A 17,681-nucleotide genomic window follows, 5' to 3' on the forward strand; every position below is an offset into this window, starting at 1 on the left:
TTTCTATTGTTTAATTTAATCATTAAAATGTATTTCTTCTTTTTTTAAAGAACTTAACTATATATATATATATATATATATATATATATATATATATATATATATATATATATATATATATATATATATATATATATATATACAAGTTCCTAAATTTGCTGACTGAACCTGCAAGCCCTGCCAGTATTTAGACAACCGACCCAAATACATGTTTGCAAAGTGAATACACTACATCTATCTTTAATACGTAAGGTACACCTGGTTAATCTTCATTCAGGTGAAAAAAAATTCCAAAGAACAAAAAGTATCCTTATAGATCTAGTTTATTTTAATAGAAGACCCATTGCTTCATGACAGTGATGTAAAATAACAAATGGATCACGTAGCTGTCATTTCCAGTGTACCGCACCTCTAAATCCAGCAGGGGGCGCTTCCGACTAATCCTGAAAATGTTCACATTCACACACAATCTGTGTCGCCCCGTAGCGTTCACTAGCAAGTTCTTCAGCTTCTCTGTGTTGAATACAAACACAACTCATACTGACATTTTTACACCGTTTCCAATGAGCTGGACTGTCAGTGAACCACTGTCTCATGTATGTCTGTATGTACAAAAAGGAATGTGGAAAATAAACCAGTTATTTTTTCCATGTGAAACTAAAAAAAGAAACAGCATTCCCTAATTTCCGAGAGCTGCTTGTGGGAAACTGACTTAAGTGATTGTTTTACAACACATATAAGAGATAACAACTGATTTAATGTTGAGACACAGATCAGATTACATCTTCCTGTAAGTGCCATCTTTACAGCTCCTCATGTTCAAAATGAAGCTGAAGTACAAAGTGCACTGCTTCCCTATCACTCTTCTATTTTATTGGTGTTCAACTGCTGCAATTTTATAGATTACAGATGTAGGATAAAGATTATTAGTCACCACTAAAGTAATTAAATTCTACTTTGAGTAAAAACTGTAGCAAACTGTAGCAAACTGTAGCACCACACCCACTAAATCCTGTTTAAATACATCCTCTTGTGTATTTTTAAAATGTAAAACACAAATTAAATGCATTATAAAATTTTTTTAAATACTTATGCACTTAAATTTGCAGAATGGTACCTTTATAAGTAATTTCAAAATGTCTTCCAAAAATAGTGTGACAAACAATGTGGCTTTTACACTTTCCCCTCTCATAGAAGAAAAAAAGTAAAATAAAAAAAAACACACACACACATAACCTGCATCATTGTGCACTTCCTTAATCCAACTTTATTGATGTACCTTTTTAATCATTTGCTTTTCTTTGGTTGGAGTTTATCAGAATCCCACATTTGAGATTGATAATATGTGTCAACAATTTTCCTTTAATTTCCTCCTCACAAAGACATTCTGTTATTGATTTTGGCAGATGCTTGGAGTCACTGCAATGTTGAAATGCAAAATCTGCCTCCGTCTTTAGTTTTCTAGGAGCTACCAGTAGGCTTTGGGTCAAAACTGACTGGTGTTTCGATCTGTTTACATGTTTATTAGTATTGAGAAGTGTCTTGCTTCATCTGAAAAGTAATCCCAGCCTGATGAGGAAGAAGTCACCATATTTCACCGTGAGTAAGAACAGTGCACTCTTCTGTTAGTGATGTTCTGGGTTACCTATGTGCAAAACATATCTTTTTGTAATTAAGATTATAATTGTGGTGCAAAAGTTCCAGCTTGGTTCCGTCAAACCGTAATGTTTTGCCTTTTTGTAGGCTTTTGTTTTCTTTAGTAGAAAACACATTCTGTCCATCAACTCTATCCCAGAATATGGAGATAGAGTTTCACGTTGAATAGACTAATTAAAATGTGAACGTTGCTCTTAAAAAAAACTCTACTTTCAGGATTTTGTGGCCCTGATATAACTGTAAACTGTCAGCAATCTAAATTACATCTATATAGTCTGTCATTATTCAGAACGCAGCCGCATGTGGTGTTTAATTTTCCTCTCACATGACACGAGTGGAGCGGCAGTAAGTGACTGCATGTTATTCAGCCCAGCCTCATTGTTCCAGGCGGCCTGTGACGTCGCTTTGTGTCGGAGGAAGGAGGGAGGGACGCCCGGGTTAGAGTGTTGATGTTCCCAGGCAAGCAGGGCGCAGCAGACGCACCTTTCCCACCTTTTCACAGGACGGTTCTTTGCATTGTTTAGTTTCTCCTGGGAATTAAACATCTTCGAGACTTTTTCCAGACGTTCACCAGGCCGGCCCACATGCTGCTCTCTGCGGCCACACGTCAACGCGGCGGCGGAGTCGAGGGGCAGCAGCTGTAGGGATGTAAGTAAACTAGAGCTGTTGATTAATTTTTTACCCTCTTTCCGAAACAGGTGCGGGTTTCACTTTCACAGAAGTAATATGTAAAAGAGCGGCTGTCTGCAGCTTAAAAGCTGTGAACTTGTGACTTGTTTGCGCTCTCGGAACGCTGTCTTTTGTTCCCAAATGGACATTGTCGAGCTAAGAGCTTGACTTGTCAATGAAATGCACCTGACGTGCGACAAAAACATTTTAGTTTAGAAATGGCTCATATCTGTGAGACCAACAAAGTGGTAGTAGTCTTTGAAGACCAAGACTAAGCTTTCTTATTATGTTAAATACTAAATGAACGCAGTAATATTTATTCTAGTAACAGGTGCGTTGCTGGAGCATCATTGAACCCAACACCTGCCTTTTCGATCCAGATATCCCGTTTATTATTGAGAAGATATTTAAATTTTTTAGTTTTTTCTCTCTGCTAATTCTCAATAAACTGCCATTTTAAATAAATGTAATGTTAAACCCAAAATTATTTATTTGGTTGGCAAATTTAGAGCCAAAGTAGTCTTTTAATTTTAGAATTTTTTTTATGAGTAGAAGTAATATTTATGCATTAGTGGTTCAACAAGAGTCCTGACTTGAGTCTGACAGTGAAGATGTTTGAGGAAAATATCTATTTAAGCTCATTACATAAGAAAAATGATCAAAAATATAAGTGTAAATGCGCAAAAAGCTGATCAGCAACTATAAGAAGGGTTGATTTTCTTCTTTTATTTATTACTGAGAAATGTATAAATACATTTCAACTTTCTAATGTAAACAAAGGCTGAACATTTTTCTTCAAAATTACATTGTCTTATCTTTTGAGAGATACATCTACCATTTCTGATCACCAGGAAACGTCTTGATTGAATGAACATAACTTGAAATATCCTGCTTTTCCTCCAGCAATCTGAGAAGTAAATGGTGTGAAAGTGGAGTACAACAGGATTATCATCTGACGTCACCTTAAAGGAACCCAAAGCGATCAGGCTGTAAGATTACACGTTCTCAGATGTCTGCTGCACTGTAATAATGCCTTTGAGGTTACAATGTCTACGCTGAAGCACGTTATTCTGCAGGACAAAGACCAGGACAATGAGAAGAAACTGGACTGGAGTTACATCAACGAATGGGCCGAGAATGAAGTCGTCACAACAGGATCGTCGGACATGGAGACACAAACGGACTCGGGGTCTTTCGAGCACAAGGAGTGTCAGACCTGCAGCCCGGTCATAATGCACATAGATCTCACACGGACGCACTCCAAGCTGAGACACCTGTCGCTGGTGGACACTGAGGGACAGTTGGCACCTTTGTTCCAGTTCGACCGCCAGGCTCCTGGACGCATCTCTACGTCTCCCACCTTGAGGAGGATGAGGAGCACCAGACGTCCTATGATTGACACTCGAGAATCGGGCCGCATGGAGAGCACTCAGGAGGAGCCGTGCCCTGCAAGCCCACTGTCCCCTGTGCAGAGAGTCAAATCACCTTTAGCAACAACCACCTCCTCTGATGGAGAGAACTGTCAGGAACCACAGTCCGTTTCACCCTCTGGGCGACAGAGAACCAGATCGCGTAGATCAAAGACTTTTGAAAACGGTGTCAATTCCCCAAACTGGGAATGCAACAGTGCTCATCCTGCTCTAATGAAAGAGTCTCCGTTTTCTGATGTAGAAGTGCAGGTAAGTGTTTTTGTTGATTTCCATTTCAATTGAACTGAAACATAAATGGTAATATTTCCTCCGCCAGCCTCAGACCTCAGTCCAACACCTCAAGACCTTTTCTCCTGTGTATTTCCATGCATGGCCTTTAATAAATTAAATAGGTAGACATTCCTCACTTGCAGAAGCCCTCCTGGAGCGGTCACTCACAATGCAAGCTTTTGACAGCAAATGAATCAGCAGTTACACACATTGACAGCTCTGACCAAGCCCACAGCCTGGAGGGCCCTGGGAAGTGCTCTCCTCGGGGCCCCCATTCACTGCAGTCAGCAGTCACCCAATAACGGAGGGGTCAGTGAGCGATTGGAAAAAGATAATGGGCAGCTCTATTCATCAGCTCGTGGTTTCCAGGCAGGCACATTCTCAATAGTGTCGACATTCTCCCACAATATCGAGGGCTTTTGAATCCAAGCGACCACTTAAAACACTGATTCAGATTACGGTGTCTTTGAAAGTGATCTAGTGGTGCCGTTGGCAGTAGGAGGTCTTTGCATGCTCGGTCTTTACGGTGTCCGTGCAGCATGGAAATTGTACGTTTACTGTTTTTGAAAGCCTACAGTTCTAATAAAGTTTCTCTGTTTTCCTACAGGAGAGGGAACGGTGCCATCGAAGGTAGGCGCACTGTACATTGGATGCTGTGAATATCATTGTTTGCATGTTGTCTGTTGGGACTGTGAGCACTGTAGCATAAAAATATTCAGGCTCAAATGTGTGGGAACATATTTGCTTATCAGGAATGTAGTAAAATATTTGGACTCTTTTACAGAGTGCACATTTGTTTTGTAGTTGTCTCTATCAGCTGTCAGGTGTTCAAATGGTAAAGCTGCGCTGCTTCGTGGCAAATAATTGATTTGCAAGAAGGGGGAAAAAAAGTAGAAAGTCGAGCTCCATCACATCAAAGTGCTTTGGGCCTGATCTCTGGATGCCGATTGGACCATTAGCTTCCGGAGCCCTTTTGTGCATTCATTGTCCTTCACGTCTTTGTTAATGCTTCATAAGCACGGTAGGTTAAGTTTTGAGAGTCCCATGGTTACATTTGGGCTAGACAAACCCTCATTAAAGCTGTTTTCCCTTACCACCACCCACGCCCCTCCTCATGGGCGGCGAGGCTCTTCCTCACACTGGATAATTAGGTAGCTTTTGTCCCATTAATTGCACCCTGGAACTGTGCCTGGGACAGTGTCCGGGCTCTGCTCGCAGTCTGTTCGGGCAGTTTTGTTTTGGAACATCATTATTTTCTCTCGTTAATATGAGAGACAAAACAAGCAAGTGCTCTCTGCTGGCAGAGAGGCTGGTACAGAGGAGGCTTTCTCCATGATCACAAGGCAACAGGGGCTCATTGTGACGATGCCACGGAATGAATCACGATGAAGCATTGACCTGGTTTAGACGTGCAGTCGGCTATTTCTTAGCGCCCCATCAGCCAGCCCATGCCACGTTCAGCTGCTGATGCCATCTGTTGTGATGTACGTGCACTTAGCTGGAGTTGGGGATTGGTGGGGTCGTGTTTAATAGTTTAGCAGGAAGGGCAGTGAAAGGAAGGAACAGTTGAGGCTTTCACATTCTAACAAAAGCATGCTGAAGGAATAATGTACCAGGTTACTCCCGTTTTCAGTTGAGCTGCACACTAGCTTATCCTGTAAAGCGTACATGTTGGCCCTGCAGCCATGCAGCTTATAGCTGCTCTCAGTGTCCCAAGCTGCTTGTACAACTACACATGTACAGTTAGAAAAAGTGCAGTCACTGTACTAAATACTGGTGCTCTGCACTGCAAAAGGGAACAAGTTGGTGGTTTGTTTTTGAATATAACAGGTGACATTAACAAAAGGTGAAGTAAGACTGTTGTTGGTACTTCTACTTCTGCTGCAGCTAATTGTTTGAAAATGGTTTGTCAGTAAATGCCATTAAACAATGTCGGAAATGAGGATGTGCTTTTGGTGAACAATGGGCACTCTGCTTCTGCCGCAATATTTTTCTAGTTAAACTGTTTAGGTTTTGTTTCCCCCTGTGAGCGTTAAATATTTAAACCCTACAGCCTGATACAAGAATTGAAGGTAGCAAGAAACAAAACTGAAATATATATTAAAAAAATCCTAATTTAGTTTCTTTTAACAAATGCTTTCAAAACATTTGCTACTTTTTTCATTTTTGCATTTTGTATCATCGTTAGGGCTTTGCAGTCGTGTAGATATCAAAGAAGTTTTATAATGTGCAAAATGCATTTACTGACATTTATGCAATACATCAGGTTATTGATGGAAGTATTGAAATGCATATCGTAAATAGTATTGGCTTTTTAGGATTAAAAGTAAAACTTCAGTGTGGTACAATAGCCTATTTCTTCATAGTATTTGCATAAACATTTTCAAACCAAAATGTTTAACATGATGCAACAACTTTTATTTAAACAAGTAAAGTAATGAATATTTCTGCTGCTGCTAAATAGTGTGTAATATTTGGATTATTATAACTGCATTAAGGGAAATGTACATCAGCTGTGTCGATCTCAAATCAAAAATAAAACATTATTGTTTTGTTATCTTTATGCTTAAAGCTAAGCATAATTTGGAATACACTTCTTAATGTAACATAAGTTATTATTATGAGAAATATTACTCCTTATACATATCATGTGTCTGCACACTGATTGAGGGGTGCTGCTCTTTAGTTTTCACTCTAAAATTGTTTGGCTGGAAAAACAGGCAATTTTATTTTTAGTGTTTTGTGAGAAAAAATGTTTGGTGTATTTTGTTTCTTTCTTTTTTTTTCTGGTCAGCTGACCAGTAGTGTGCAGCCAACAGTTGGGGCAGGGACTAAGTTACTCTGTTCTCCATACAGCCAGAGAAAAAAGTAACTTCTTTAGTGTAGCGTGGTCTACCTGGTTATGTGAAACCATCACATCTAGCCGTACTTTGAGGAAAAACCAGCCCATCTAGTTGCTAACCGACAGCAGCCACATTCAATAATTTCTCTTGTTTCCTTGGCGTAGGCATGATTTGATTATGATTGTCATTTGACATTGTCACCGATCAAGTTTTTCAAGGTGTACCTCATTTAATCCTTTCTGACAGATGAGTCACCCCACACCCTTAACCTCTACAGTCATTTCATTGCCATCTTTAATGTTGCCTTCGCCACACAATCACATTTGTCAGCTGCTAATTTTAGCTCGTGAAAGTTCATTTTCGCCCTGAACAGTAATCCCAAATGTTTAGTGACAGAGGATAAGTCATAACATTTGAGAACAGCGGCTGTGTGAGCTTTGTCCCCAGGCTAAAAGGCAGGCCTGTGTTTTTCCATCCAAAGCCATGCCTCAGTTACCAACTATGAAAAGAAAACTGGGAGGATTAGAACTGGCACACATTGACAGCTTGTCTCCTTCCACGCAAACAGGGTGATCCATTAATCGGCAGCTGTCTGTGCATGAGCCAGACGCATAACACTTATCCTTCATAATATCTGCTACTCACATTAATGACTGGTTTTCCACACAAAGCGGATGGTATTTCAGTGGCATTTCTGCTACACAAAATGACAAAGGGAATTTTATTTCCCCTCCCCTGCTTGGATAGTCTGACTCTACTTACGTTTCACATAGACTAGATTTGTTGGAAGAGATTCTCAGATATTGAGTCAGCCGTTTCCCTGTACTGTACTACTTTACTGTACTGCAAATTAGTACAGTGACTGTTCATTTTTATCTTATGATGTTGGATAAAACTGTTCAGCGTCTAAAGTTCCTCGTGTTTCTGCTTCAGGCTTCAGGAGAGGAGGCGGAGCTCGGTGGTGGTCAGTTTACCTGGACTCGATGTCTCACCAGGAGACCTGTTTGTGTCCAACGGAGCGGCGGACATGATCAATGATTCAAATCTCGCTGGTAAAATTCCACGTTCTCTCATTTATATGTCGGTTTTATGTTTTGTTTTTTTTCTGTTTGATTGCAATATGATCCTTAGCCAAGAGATCTGCCCTCTGATTAAATTTGTACTGTTATGAGTCAATGTTTTAACAGATTGCTTCTTGATGCCAAAAGGTTTGACCATAACCCACCCATGTTTACTGTTAATGTGAGGCAAGCGACTTAAGAGTTTTTGTTTGGCTGGGTTTTCTCTTTGATGGCAAAAGAGGTTACAAAGAGCTCATTAAAAGCAATCTGTGCTATACATATTTGCTGTGTTATTAGTTTTAAAGCACTTTACTTCTCTATGACCAAATGCCAAATTATATTACATCTCGAAAGTATAGGTAAAAAAATGTAATATCATGAAAAACATTCTAGTGTTTTTGTCTCTCATTTCAAAAAGTGAAATTTGTATATTTTACAGATTTGTATTTTAAGTTTTTATTTAAATTTTGAACGCAAAATTCACTGTTCTAGAAAATTAGCATTTTACAAATGGTCAATGAAAATATTCCAAACAGAAGTGTCAGGCTTTTGGAAAGGTCGGTTCCTGGTTGGGGCTTTTTCTCCATGAATTACTGCATCAATGCAACATGGCATGGAGACAATCAGCCTGTGACTCTCCTGAGTTGTGATGGAAGTCCAGGTTGCTTTGATTGCATCTTTCTGCTCATCCATATTTGTTGGGTCTGGCGTCTCTCATCTTCAACGTGGGAAGGTACCGAGACAATTAAATCACCATCACCATATTGCTTGTCAGCAGAAGGACACATGAAGTGCTCCAAAACTTCCTGGTAGATGGCTGTGAACTTCAGTGGAAGTTCTCCCCAGAATACCCCAAACCATTACTGACACTGGAAACTTCATAAATCCACTGAAAAAAAAAATCTTCATATTTCATGGCTATGCCTAAATACATCGATCATGGTTTGTGTGCATGGGAACAAAACTGATTCTTTAGGAGTATAAAATGGCACAAGGACTTTGTGTTGTTATGAAATGAGGGGCTGTAAATTGGCACTGGGGACTCAGAGTCACAGTTCGTATTTTGTTTTAAACTGTTGTCCTCAAATCAAAGCAAGCTTTGTCAGAAGGTCTTTAATGTCTGCGTCCAGGCTGTTGCCACACAACACAATCACACTTTGTTTCTGTGTTTGATTTTGTAGATGCAAAGAAATCAAAGTGGCCCTTTTTGAGGCGCAGTACGGTAGGTGTGCCGTTTGTCTGGTGTGTGTGTGTGTGTGTGCGCGCGTGTGTGTGTGTGACTGGTGCCAGTGATGTGGTCTGTGGTTTGTTTGGATGTACTTTGTTACAAAACTGGTCAGTTGGTTTGGACATTGTTCTCTGACCCACTTCTCAAAGCAGATTAGTGCGTTTCCTTTTATCCCCTTTAGGTCACAGTTTTTGCAGGGGGTTGAAATGTAGAACTTGAGCCAGACTTTTTAATTCACTTCTGAAGGTGTTATTTTTGCTCATAATGACCAGAGCTAAACAGAAAATACAGAAATGATCTCTTGTTTTCCAATACAGTCTGTTTGGTGTCTGAGTTTTGTTTTCTGTCTTCCAGACTAAAGGGAAATTGCAGGTGGGCACAGTATCAGATATTGAAAAATACCTTTCAACGGTGCAGATTCAAGACTGGAGAAACACTGACTTTCAGAAGTATAAGGTGAGGACCACCAGCAGCAAAGCTTCTTTGCTTTGTATGTTAATCGTCAGATTGGTTTAGTGTGTGCACTCATCCAGGACATGTTTGAGCTACAGAGACCTTCAGATTTCTAATTTAAGCACAACTCACTGTTTACTAAATGATTTAGAAATGACCAAACAACAGTTAGCGGGAATATCCTGCAGAGTTAAAATGACACAGCTTGTGTAAGAACCAGAATTTCTAGGCGGCAACCAGTTAGAGCCATTCTACAAAAGTCTATAAACAAACACTGACCCGCATCTGATTCACCATGGTGGCAGGAAACTTACAAAGAAAATGCAGCTTTTTTTCTGTGCCAACGTGCTCTGAGGGAGACGCAGCTTCCTCGTTTCTCACTGTCGTCGTTTGTCTGTTCAGGACTTTTCTCTGGCTGAGTTCCTCCAGGATCAGTCCTTGCAGGTGGGCGTCACCTCTGACCCTCAGGGTCGAAAGAGACAAGAGGCCATCTGGGAACTCTTCACCAGCGAGTGCGTTTACTTCCTGGATCAGCTCATGGTTCTCAAAGAGGTGACCTTGTCCATTCAAAGCCTCACAATGCTCCACGCAAACACACAGAACCACAAACAAATCGACCAAACCCAAACGAAACCCAACTCCTGCTGCTTTGTGTTTTATTTATTATCTCCCTGAATTCTTGTGTTTGGTTCACGTAGAAACCTCTGTTGGGTTGTCCTTCCCACAGAATAGTGGATTTGAAATTTAAAACCACATTTGGACACTTAGCTCTTTCTGTTTGTGCCTGTTTTGTTCCTTTCAGGTGTTTTCAGCCACACTCATGAACCTGCAGCAGAACAACTGCCTCATGGATGTTGACTCATGGAGCCTGTTTGCAAACCTGAATGAACTTTGCCTGGTGAGACATGATGCAAATAAGCCGTATTAGTCTTGTTGGATTATATTTCTAATGTAAAACTATTTTGAAAAAAAGAGCATTGTTAGAGGTAGCTTAGTAAAGCTGCGAAAGAAAAAATCTTAAGACTGTAGATTTAAGACTATCTCAAATCTTAAGATACAGTACCTGTAGGATTACAATTGGATCCTAGTTTTTACCTCGTAAACCTTTTTGTTTTACTTTAAGTGTTAAATGTTGATCACTGTACCAAAAAAATAAGCAGCCTTAATAAGAATTGCGTTTGGCGCTTCTTCAGGTTGTCCACTATTGTTGAGTTTGGGTTACCTGTGTCAAGGTGTAATGAGAGTTTTAAAAGTTTTCAAAAGCTTTAAAATCATTTTCTGCATACCTACCCTTCAGGCTAAAGTATTTTAATGGCTTTGTGTTGTGTAAAGATCCCTCTACCCTGTCTCTTGCTTCACACTGCAGATCCCTTCAAAAGAACCTTTAAAAAAAGCTGTTTGTACATATTTTATAGTCAAGAATGCATAAAAATAATCCATAAAATAAAAATAATTTAAAAGTACAACTATTTTTGTCCTTTTAGTGTTGGAAGGGCTAAATAAAAACGCAATTCAAACTATAATTATTATTGTTGATAGCATTCCTTTTGCCAGCAATTTTATTGGTAATTTTACTAAATTGTAATTCTTATATTAAACTCAAGTTCGGGGACACGATTCTTTTCCACATTATGTTTCACCAGAAGGTCCAGCACTTCGCCTCCCATCTGAACCCACCAAATAACACGACCACATCCACAAAGAGACATGAAATGCACCCCAAAAGGGTGGTGGGGGGTGGTGGTGGTATAACATCATAAAATGGGATTTAAGGTCCAGATTTCTCTGTTAGATAATTATCAAAAAAGTATGTAGAAAAACAATGTGGGAAAAAATAACTGAATAACGAAGTCAAATTTATAGCAATATATATATATTTGTTTTTCAAACTTGTATACATCAGATATTTATGTGGCAGACAGAAACAGATTAGATCCTCTCGTTTAGATTCTTCATGTTGAATTAAAACAGTAAGTAAATAAAAAGCGCTTATAATTTTTGTCAGGTTGGTGCATGTTTTCATTTTAGAAAATGTGATTAGTCTGTTCGCTCCTGTACTTGATTTGAACTTTGACCAAGGTCAAACCAAAAAATAACAATCATATTAAAAATGTGTCCAGAAATGCCAGTCATGTTAGACTGAAAACTTAGCCTCTTGGCCTTTCAGTGACACCTGACTTGCCGTTTCTTTTTCCTGTGCAGATCAGCTTTAGTTTCCTGAACAAACTCTTGCGTGTCATCAAGAACTTGTTGAGTGTTACCCAAGGGGACGGGCCGACCCTGCTGGAGCTGCTGAGCAAGGCGAGTATGTGTGCGTGTGTGTGCGTGTGTGTGCGTGTGTGTGCGTGTGTGTGCGTGTGTGTGTGTGTACACTGTGACAGCAGACTTTTACACGCACTGTTTGTGTGTGAAGATGTAGAACTGATGGCTTTGCACATCCTGCTGCATTTCAATGCAGCTGCTTTAGTTTGTCTTACTCTAAAATTCAGGTTGGTGCTATGTGTAATCCTAAAACAATTTTTTTCTCACTGCTGTTTTTCAAAAATGCTCTAAGAAAGATGTGAACTGCAAGTGCCTCTGAATATCTTTAAAAACAATAACTAAATACATAAACAGTGAAGCCCATGAATTACATGGAGTCTGATCACCCATCATACATCAGATTGAATATAACTTCTCAATCTGCTGACAGGTTTTTGAGGAGAGCATATGTCACTGTCTGGAGAAGTACTGCCTCAACTACTCAGCAGCGCTGCTTTATCTGCACAACCTGATGCCCAGGGAGGACTTCGGGTCATACGTAAAGGTACAGGAGTCGGCTGAGTTCAGGCAGAAGCTGATTTGTTTGTGTCAGTCAGCAAATGCCAGAACGCAGTGTACCTTTGACTGTAGGTAGTGTTTGCCAAGTATGAGCGAGGACACCCAGCAACGCTTCTTTTAAACAATTAGTTCGGTGTCTCACAGTCCTACCAATGAGGAATGTCATCCTTTTGCAGCTTGTTATCCTTCCTGATTGTTGAAATGTGCTTCCTAGAGGGATCTCCCTCCTTAAAAGTTAGCTCTCTGCACTATTGTTCCAAACAGTGGTTCATTTACTACGAGATGTTTGTCTCCACTCTGCCGTCTTCTTCTCATGAATCCTTTCTTTGTCTCCTTGCTTTCTGCTTAGTGGTGTGAAAGGAGCGAACAGTGCCGGAGGCTGCAGCTACGCGACCTGCTGGTGGCGCCTCTGCAGCGGCTAACCCGATACCCGCTGCTGCTGAGGAACATCGCAAAGAGATGTCAGGTGTTGGAGGAAAGTAGGGAGCTGCAGGTTATAGCTGACAAAGTGGACACATCTATATGTGAGCAGCACGTACACCTTTCCTCTGAATGTCTTCATCTTTAATATGCATCAACCTTTCTGAGCGTTTGACTTTGTCTCTGGCTGAAAAAAAAACTGTTTCACTTGTAGGATTTGTACATTAGATTGCTAGAAAACAATCAGATCTTTTCTCTTTTTTTGCCACATCTTCAGTCGCCAGACATCAAAGTGTTGTTGCTCACTTGGGTTTCATCAGCATATCTGTGCAGGTGTTTTCAATTCTATTTGAACACAAATGGCATGTGTGGCAGGTGTCAGAATGGTTACAGACCAGTTTTCTTTAAGAGCAGGTTACTCGGCTGTGTTGGACAGCAGCCAACGGACCTGTTGTGGCACTTCTCTCTGCAACCAGGACAGGAAAATGTGCAGCAGCCGTTCACTTTGATGTCATTTGGTTCTTTTGTACAGAAAACCCACATGGACTTAATACCGAGTTGCTTACTGCCTCTTTTCTGAGACGCATGCTCCTGCAAGCACACCTTTTGTAATGGCTGTGACGAAAAGGAACAGCAGATGGGAGTTTTGTGGTCATGGGTGAAATATATCGGCCAATGTCCTCTCTGGGCGTGGGGAATGTTTACCATAAAATCTGTAATCTCTCACGAAATTCAGCCACACCCGTGTTTGGCATCACCATGCACAAATGAATACAGTTGGATAAGATTTATTAGCAATCTTGTCTCAGTGATGAGCCTTAGGTATGATTAAAAAGATGCTGCATTTCCTTGTCAGTGTGGGTAAAAATGGCGATACCATCCAAGTTTTTGTAAAATCCTTTAATTCACTCTAAACAGTGCAAACATATTTACAAAAAAATTTGACACCCTGTAAACATTTAAGAGTTTAGAGCAGTTATAGCAGTTATTGTAGCTCTGACAGAAATATTTTTTTTATTTATATTGGTGTGAATTTGTTGACAATGAGTGACTGAACTAAACTTTTATACATTAAATTCACAAAAAAAAAAATGTGCAAAATTAGTTTTAACTTACCAGAAATAAGACAATCCAGTTTTGGTTTATATATTATCTTTTGCAGTAAATCTAAATCGGCAGAAATGTTTTATTCAAAACATTTCTCCAATCTCATTCATGGGTTCTGATGTGTATTTGTGACTTGCAGGCTCATCAACATTTCTGCAAGTTTGTGATTTACAGTTTTATACGACCTTGTTTTGCAAAATTATTTAAGAGACAGCATTTTTATTTATTTAATATGTACAATGGATTCTGTTGTTTTTAATATGTTGCATTTATTCAGGATGATGCATCCTTTCTTTTATAGCCATATTCCCCCTTAATTTATTTTAAACTTTACAAATTGAAGCATACTTTTGCCCTTAAATCAAATGGATTGAGAGGTTTGCTTAAAAATTCATAATGTTTTGTTTCTGTGGTTATTTTAAATTAAGGAATGAACTAAGTTTATTGGTTATGGAAGTTTTGCTCCTCGTATGCTGCATTAACGTTTGATGGTGCTTCTTGGTGTTCATTCAAACAGTTCATTTCACATTATTTCAGTCTTGTTAAAGGAGCATTGTTTTTACTGAAAATGTAATCTTCGTCCTTGTTAGATGTTAAGTTGTGGCTCTTCTGTTTCCAGGTGATTTGGAAGGGAAGGTCAAGTGGCTGGATAATTACCAGAAGGTGAAACAGCTGAGAGATGCGCTGGTGTGGCTGCCGGTTTGGGAAAGAGACAAACGTGCCTTCATCCCAGAGGTTCGTTTGATTGGCATATATTTTAACATCTTAATGTTTGATCATCACACATGATTGTCACAAACATCACTTATGTGTAAAATGTGATAAGTAATATCTGATTCCACGTTTGAAGTTGTTTATCTTTTAGCTTTGCTGATCCTTTCAGGAGCTCAGGTCTGATGTGATCTGCTTCTTTTCCAGAGTCTGAAACATCTCCTGAAGGCCGTCACTCTGGACAATCTGATCTCCCACAGAAGTCTGCTGCACGAAGGGAAGCTGGTGCTTACAGGTGTCTACCGTTGGCCAAACCCAACACTGTTCATGTCCTTTTTTAAAAAAAGAAATTGTACAGAAACTTAGAATGTCTCTCTTTGGTTCATCACTAGAGAATACAAAGCTCATCGATGTTTATCTGTTCCTGTTTGATGAATTCCTGCTGATCACAAAGATAAAGAGAAGCAAGAAGGTATGCACCCACCTTGTTCTGTTCTGGGCCAGTGGGAGATGCTCTGTGGAGAGTGTCATGTATCTGAACTTTGTACCCGTTTATTTTTTTGCTCTGACTTTGCGCACAGAGGTCTGTCAGTTCTGAGCAGAACCACCTGAGGCTGCAGCAGAACCTGGAGCTGGACCAGCTGCTGAAGGAGGGATGCACCTTCACGGTTCTCGATCAGCCCATCTCTCTGGATCGACTGCAGCTCAGGAACATTGATCAGCTAAATGCCTCCAGTAACTACACCTGATGCAGAGTTTTTCTACATGTTTTAGCAGAGAAGATTGAACAATTAAAACATCACACGCTCTTACTTTCTGTATCTGATGATAGAACTTTCTGCTTTGTTCACAGCATCAGGGCTGCCACATTCTTTCATCATAATGCACCACAACCGGTACCAACAGTGTATCGGTGCGTTCATCCTTCAAGCTGCGTCAGAGTCTGCCAAGGTAGATGAGTTCAAGCCTGAACTTATGACAAGTTTCAAATGGCATGCACGTAAAAGACTGGAAGGAAAATGTCAATAGTTTTGGCAATGTTATGCAAACAAAATGTGAAAACTGAGAAAACCACAAAACAGACCTAGACAAAGTAATCCATAATTGTGAAGTAAAAGGTTTTATGTCGTTTTATTTTTTATCAAATGGAAATATGAAAACTGTTGTATGCGTTCGTGTTCACCCCTGAGTCAGCTTTAGTTGTGCTTCAGAGTAGCACCACTACTCCACTTGGTAGCAAACACAGCTGCAAGTCTTTTAGGGTTAGGGTCTCCAGCCACAGATCAGACCTGTGGAGGGCGAGTCGTATTTTCTCCATGGTGGCCGACATGATCCTCTTCCTTCTCTTTTTCACTCCATATCCTAATGTTTCTCAAGCACATCAAAAGAAGCACGTGGATGTTTCTGGGTTTTTCAAAATAAAACCACTCACACATTCATTTGTCTGCACTGCTTAAGTAACTACACATTTCTGGTACCGGTCTAGGAGTCAGTGGTTAGACCCCGGTTCTGCCAGCTTTTCATCCAGCTTGAGCTCATTCAAATTGGATGGAGAGTGATGATTCAAACCACAGGTCTTCTTTTTGACAACGGGCTCACTGTGCAACCCATACTGCATGTAGATTAAAAATGTATATTTTGCTCTCACTCGACCAGAGCAAGTGGAACTTCCAATTAGCTTCATGGACCTTTTTATGAACATTTTTTTGGGCTGGATACAAATGCATGCCACACTTTTCAGATTTTTATTTTTACAGTTAGTTCCTTGTGTTACTATGAAAAATCTAAAAAGAATTTACATTTGTCTGTAAAATGTAAATTGTTTACATTCTTGATTACCAGTAACTTAATTATGCATCTTCCTTTTTTAGTTTTGCCTTTTGTTCACACAGAAGCAATAATACAAAGAGTTTGTGCTCAATTCTTACACATAGCTGCTGTTATTTCTGCTCCTGACCTCCTCCTTGTGCAACTTTTCCAGAGGGAATGGATGACGAAGTTAGAGGGCGCTGTGGCGGCGCTGCTGAAGCTGGACTCTCAGCAGCCGCGAGTCAAGAGCTCCTCCCTGTGGCTGGAGTCCTCCCAGATCTGATCCCATCCAGCAGCACTTCAAGCCACTGGAAACGATTATCAATGTGCACTTCACTGTCCCTAGGAGTCCGTCACAATGACTGCTCCAACACTAGGATTATTTTGTAAATTCTGTGTGCCTTTCAAGGCAGCTAATGCGTTAGTGTACAATAAATTCTTATGATTTATTTGGTTCTTTTTTTTTTTTCTCACTTCTGCTGGAGGATTTTCAGATTGTATTTCCCTACATGTTTTTTCTTAGATTTCTTTTTGCCAAATTTGACTCAAGGGAAGCTTTTTAAAATAAAAATTCAAATACTAAATTTATGAAAGTTTGATATAGAAGCATCAATACATAATCAGGCTATGATGGAAGAAAAAAGTTGACATTTTTTCCAGATCAACTAAAATGTTTGCAAGCAAACCAAAATAACATTTGTTGAATATCAAAATGATTACAAGGTTAGGTTATGAAATATTTAAGGATTTGAAGATCCGTGAATACTGTTTAACCCTTTAAATAAGAGACCAATGTTGACTTTGGAGGAGTTGCAGAGATTAGCAGCTCAGGTGTAAAAATTTGCAGACAGAATTTAGGAATCCAAAGTACATGAACGAGTTCACGAAAGAAAAATCCGAAGGAGACGAAGTGTTGAGCAGAACTCGGCTGACGGGAAACATGCTGAAAAATACAGCATCCCCACTGTAAAAACATGGCGGTGGCAGCATCATGCTGTGGACAATGAGCAGCTCACTATTTGTCATTTCCTGGACACACCTAAAATAGACAAGTGCACAATTTTCAGAGAAGAACCTAAAGAAAAACGCACATCGCAGACCTTTAGAAACATACTGCAGGTTTTTTTATTTACACTTGTCATGACAATGAAAAAGAAAATCAACATGGCGCATGTGAACACAGAGTACACCACCTCATCCCTCC

General features: G+C 39.8%; 1 protein-coding gene across 2 annotated transcripts; it reads left to right on the forward strand.

Moving 5' to 3' along the window:
* The first annotated feature begins 1,168 nt into the window (after positions 1-1,168).
* On the forward strand, positions 1,169-16,926 carry plekhg7 (pleckstrin homology domain containing, family G (with RhoGef domain) member 7). 2 transcript variants are annotated; one of them, XM_007545531.2, is made up of 18 exons: positions 1,169-2,304; positions 3,229-3,314; positions 3,402-4,004; positions 4,633-4,655; positions 7,802-7,920; positions 9,111-9,151; positions 9,512-9,613; positions 10,013-10,162; positions 10,413-10,508; positions 11,813-11,911; positions 12,303-12,416; positions 12,780-12,954; positions 14,577-14,692; positions 14,876-14,963; positions 15,061-15,140; positions 15,250-15,403; positions 15,522-15,619; positions 16,650-16,926. In XM_007545531.2, exons 3-18 carry the CDS (start codon positions 3,492-3,494, stop codon positions 16,758-16,760), a joined length of 2,079 nt encoding a protein of 692 aa, XP_007545593.1. In that variant the 5' UTR covers positions 1,169-2,304; positions 3,229-3,314; positions 3,402-3,491; the 3' UTR covers positions 16,761-16,926. The 2 variants fall into 2 exon arrangements, with proteins under 2 accessions (XP_007545593.1, XP_007545592.1); XM_007545530.2 differs by having other exon boundaries at positions 3,229-4,004.
* Positions 16,927-17,681: the final 755 nt, after the last annotated feature.

Source organism: Poecilia formosa, unplaced genomic scaffold (genome assembly GCF_000485575.1).
Source record: "Poecilia formosa unplaced genomic scaffold, Poecilia_formosa-5.1.2 Scaffold13, whole genome shotgun sequence".
Taxonomy (NCBI): Eukaryota; Metazoa; Chordata; class Actinopteri; order Cyprinodontiformes; family Poeciliidae; genus Poecilia; species Poecilia formosa.

What these genes read in the sequence shown, in the direction of transcription:
- plekhg7 (XM_007545530.2), top strand. Translation starts at nt 3,372, where the DNA reads ATGTCTACGCTGAAGCACGTTATTCTGCAGGACAAAGACCAGGACAAT. An exon ending in TGCTGGAGCTGCTGAGCAAG is followed by an intron (nt 11,912 to 12,302) that starts GCGAGTATGTGT and finishes ATCTGCTGACAG; the next exon opens with GTTTTTGAGGAGAGCATATG. An exon ending in AGGGAAGCTGGTGCTTACAG is followed by an intron (nt 14,964 to 15,060) that starts GTGTCTACCGTT and finishes GTTCATCACTAG; the next exon opens with AGAATACAAAGCTCATCGAT.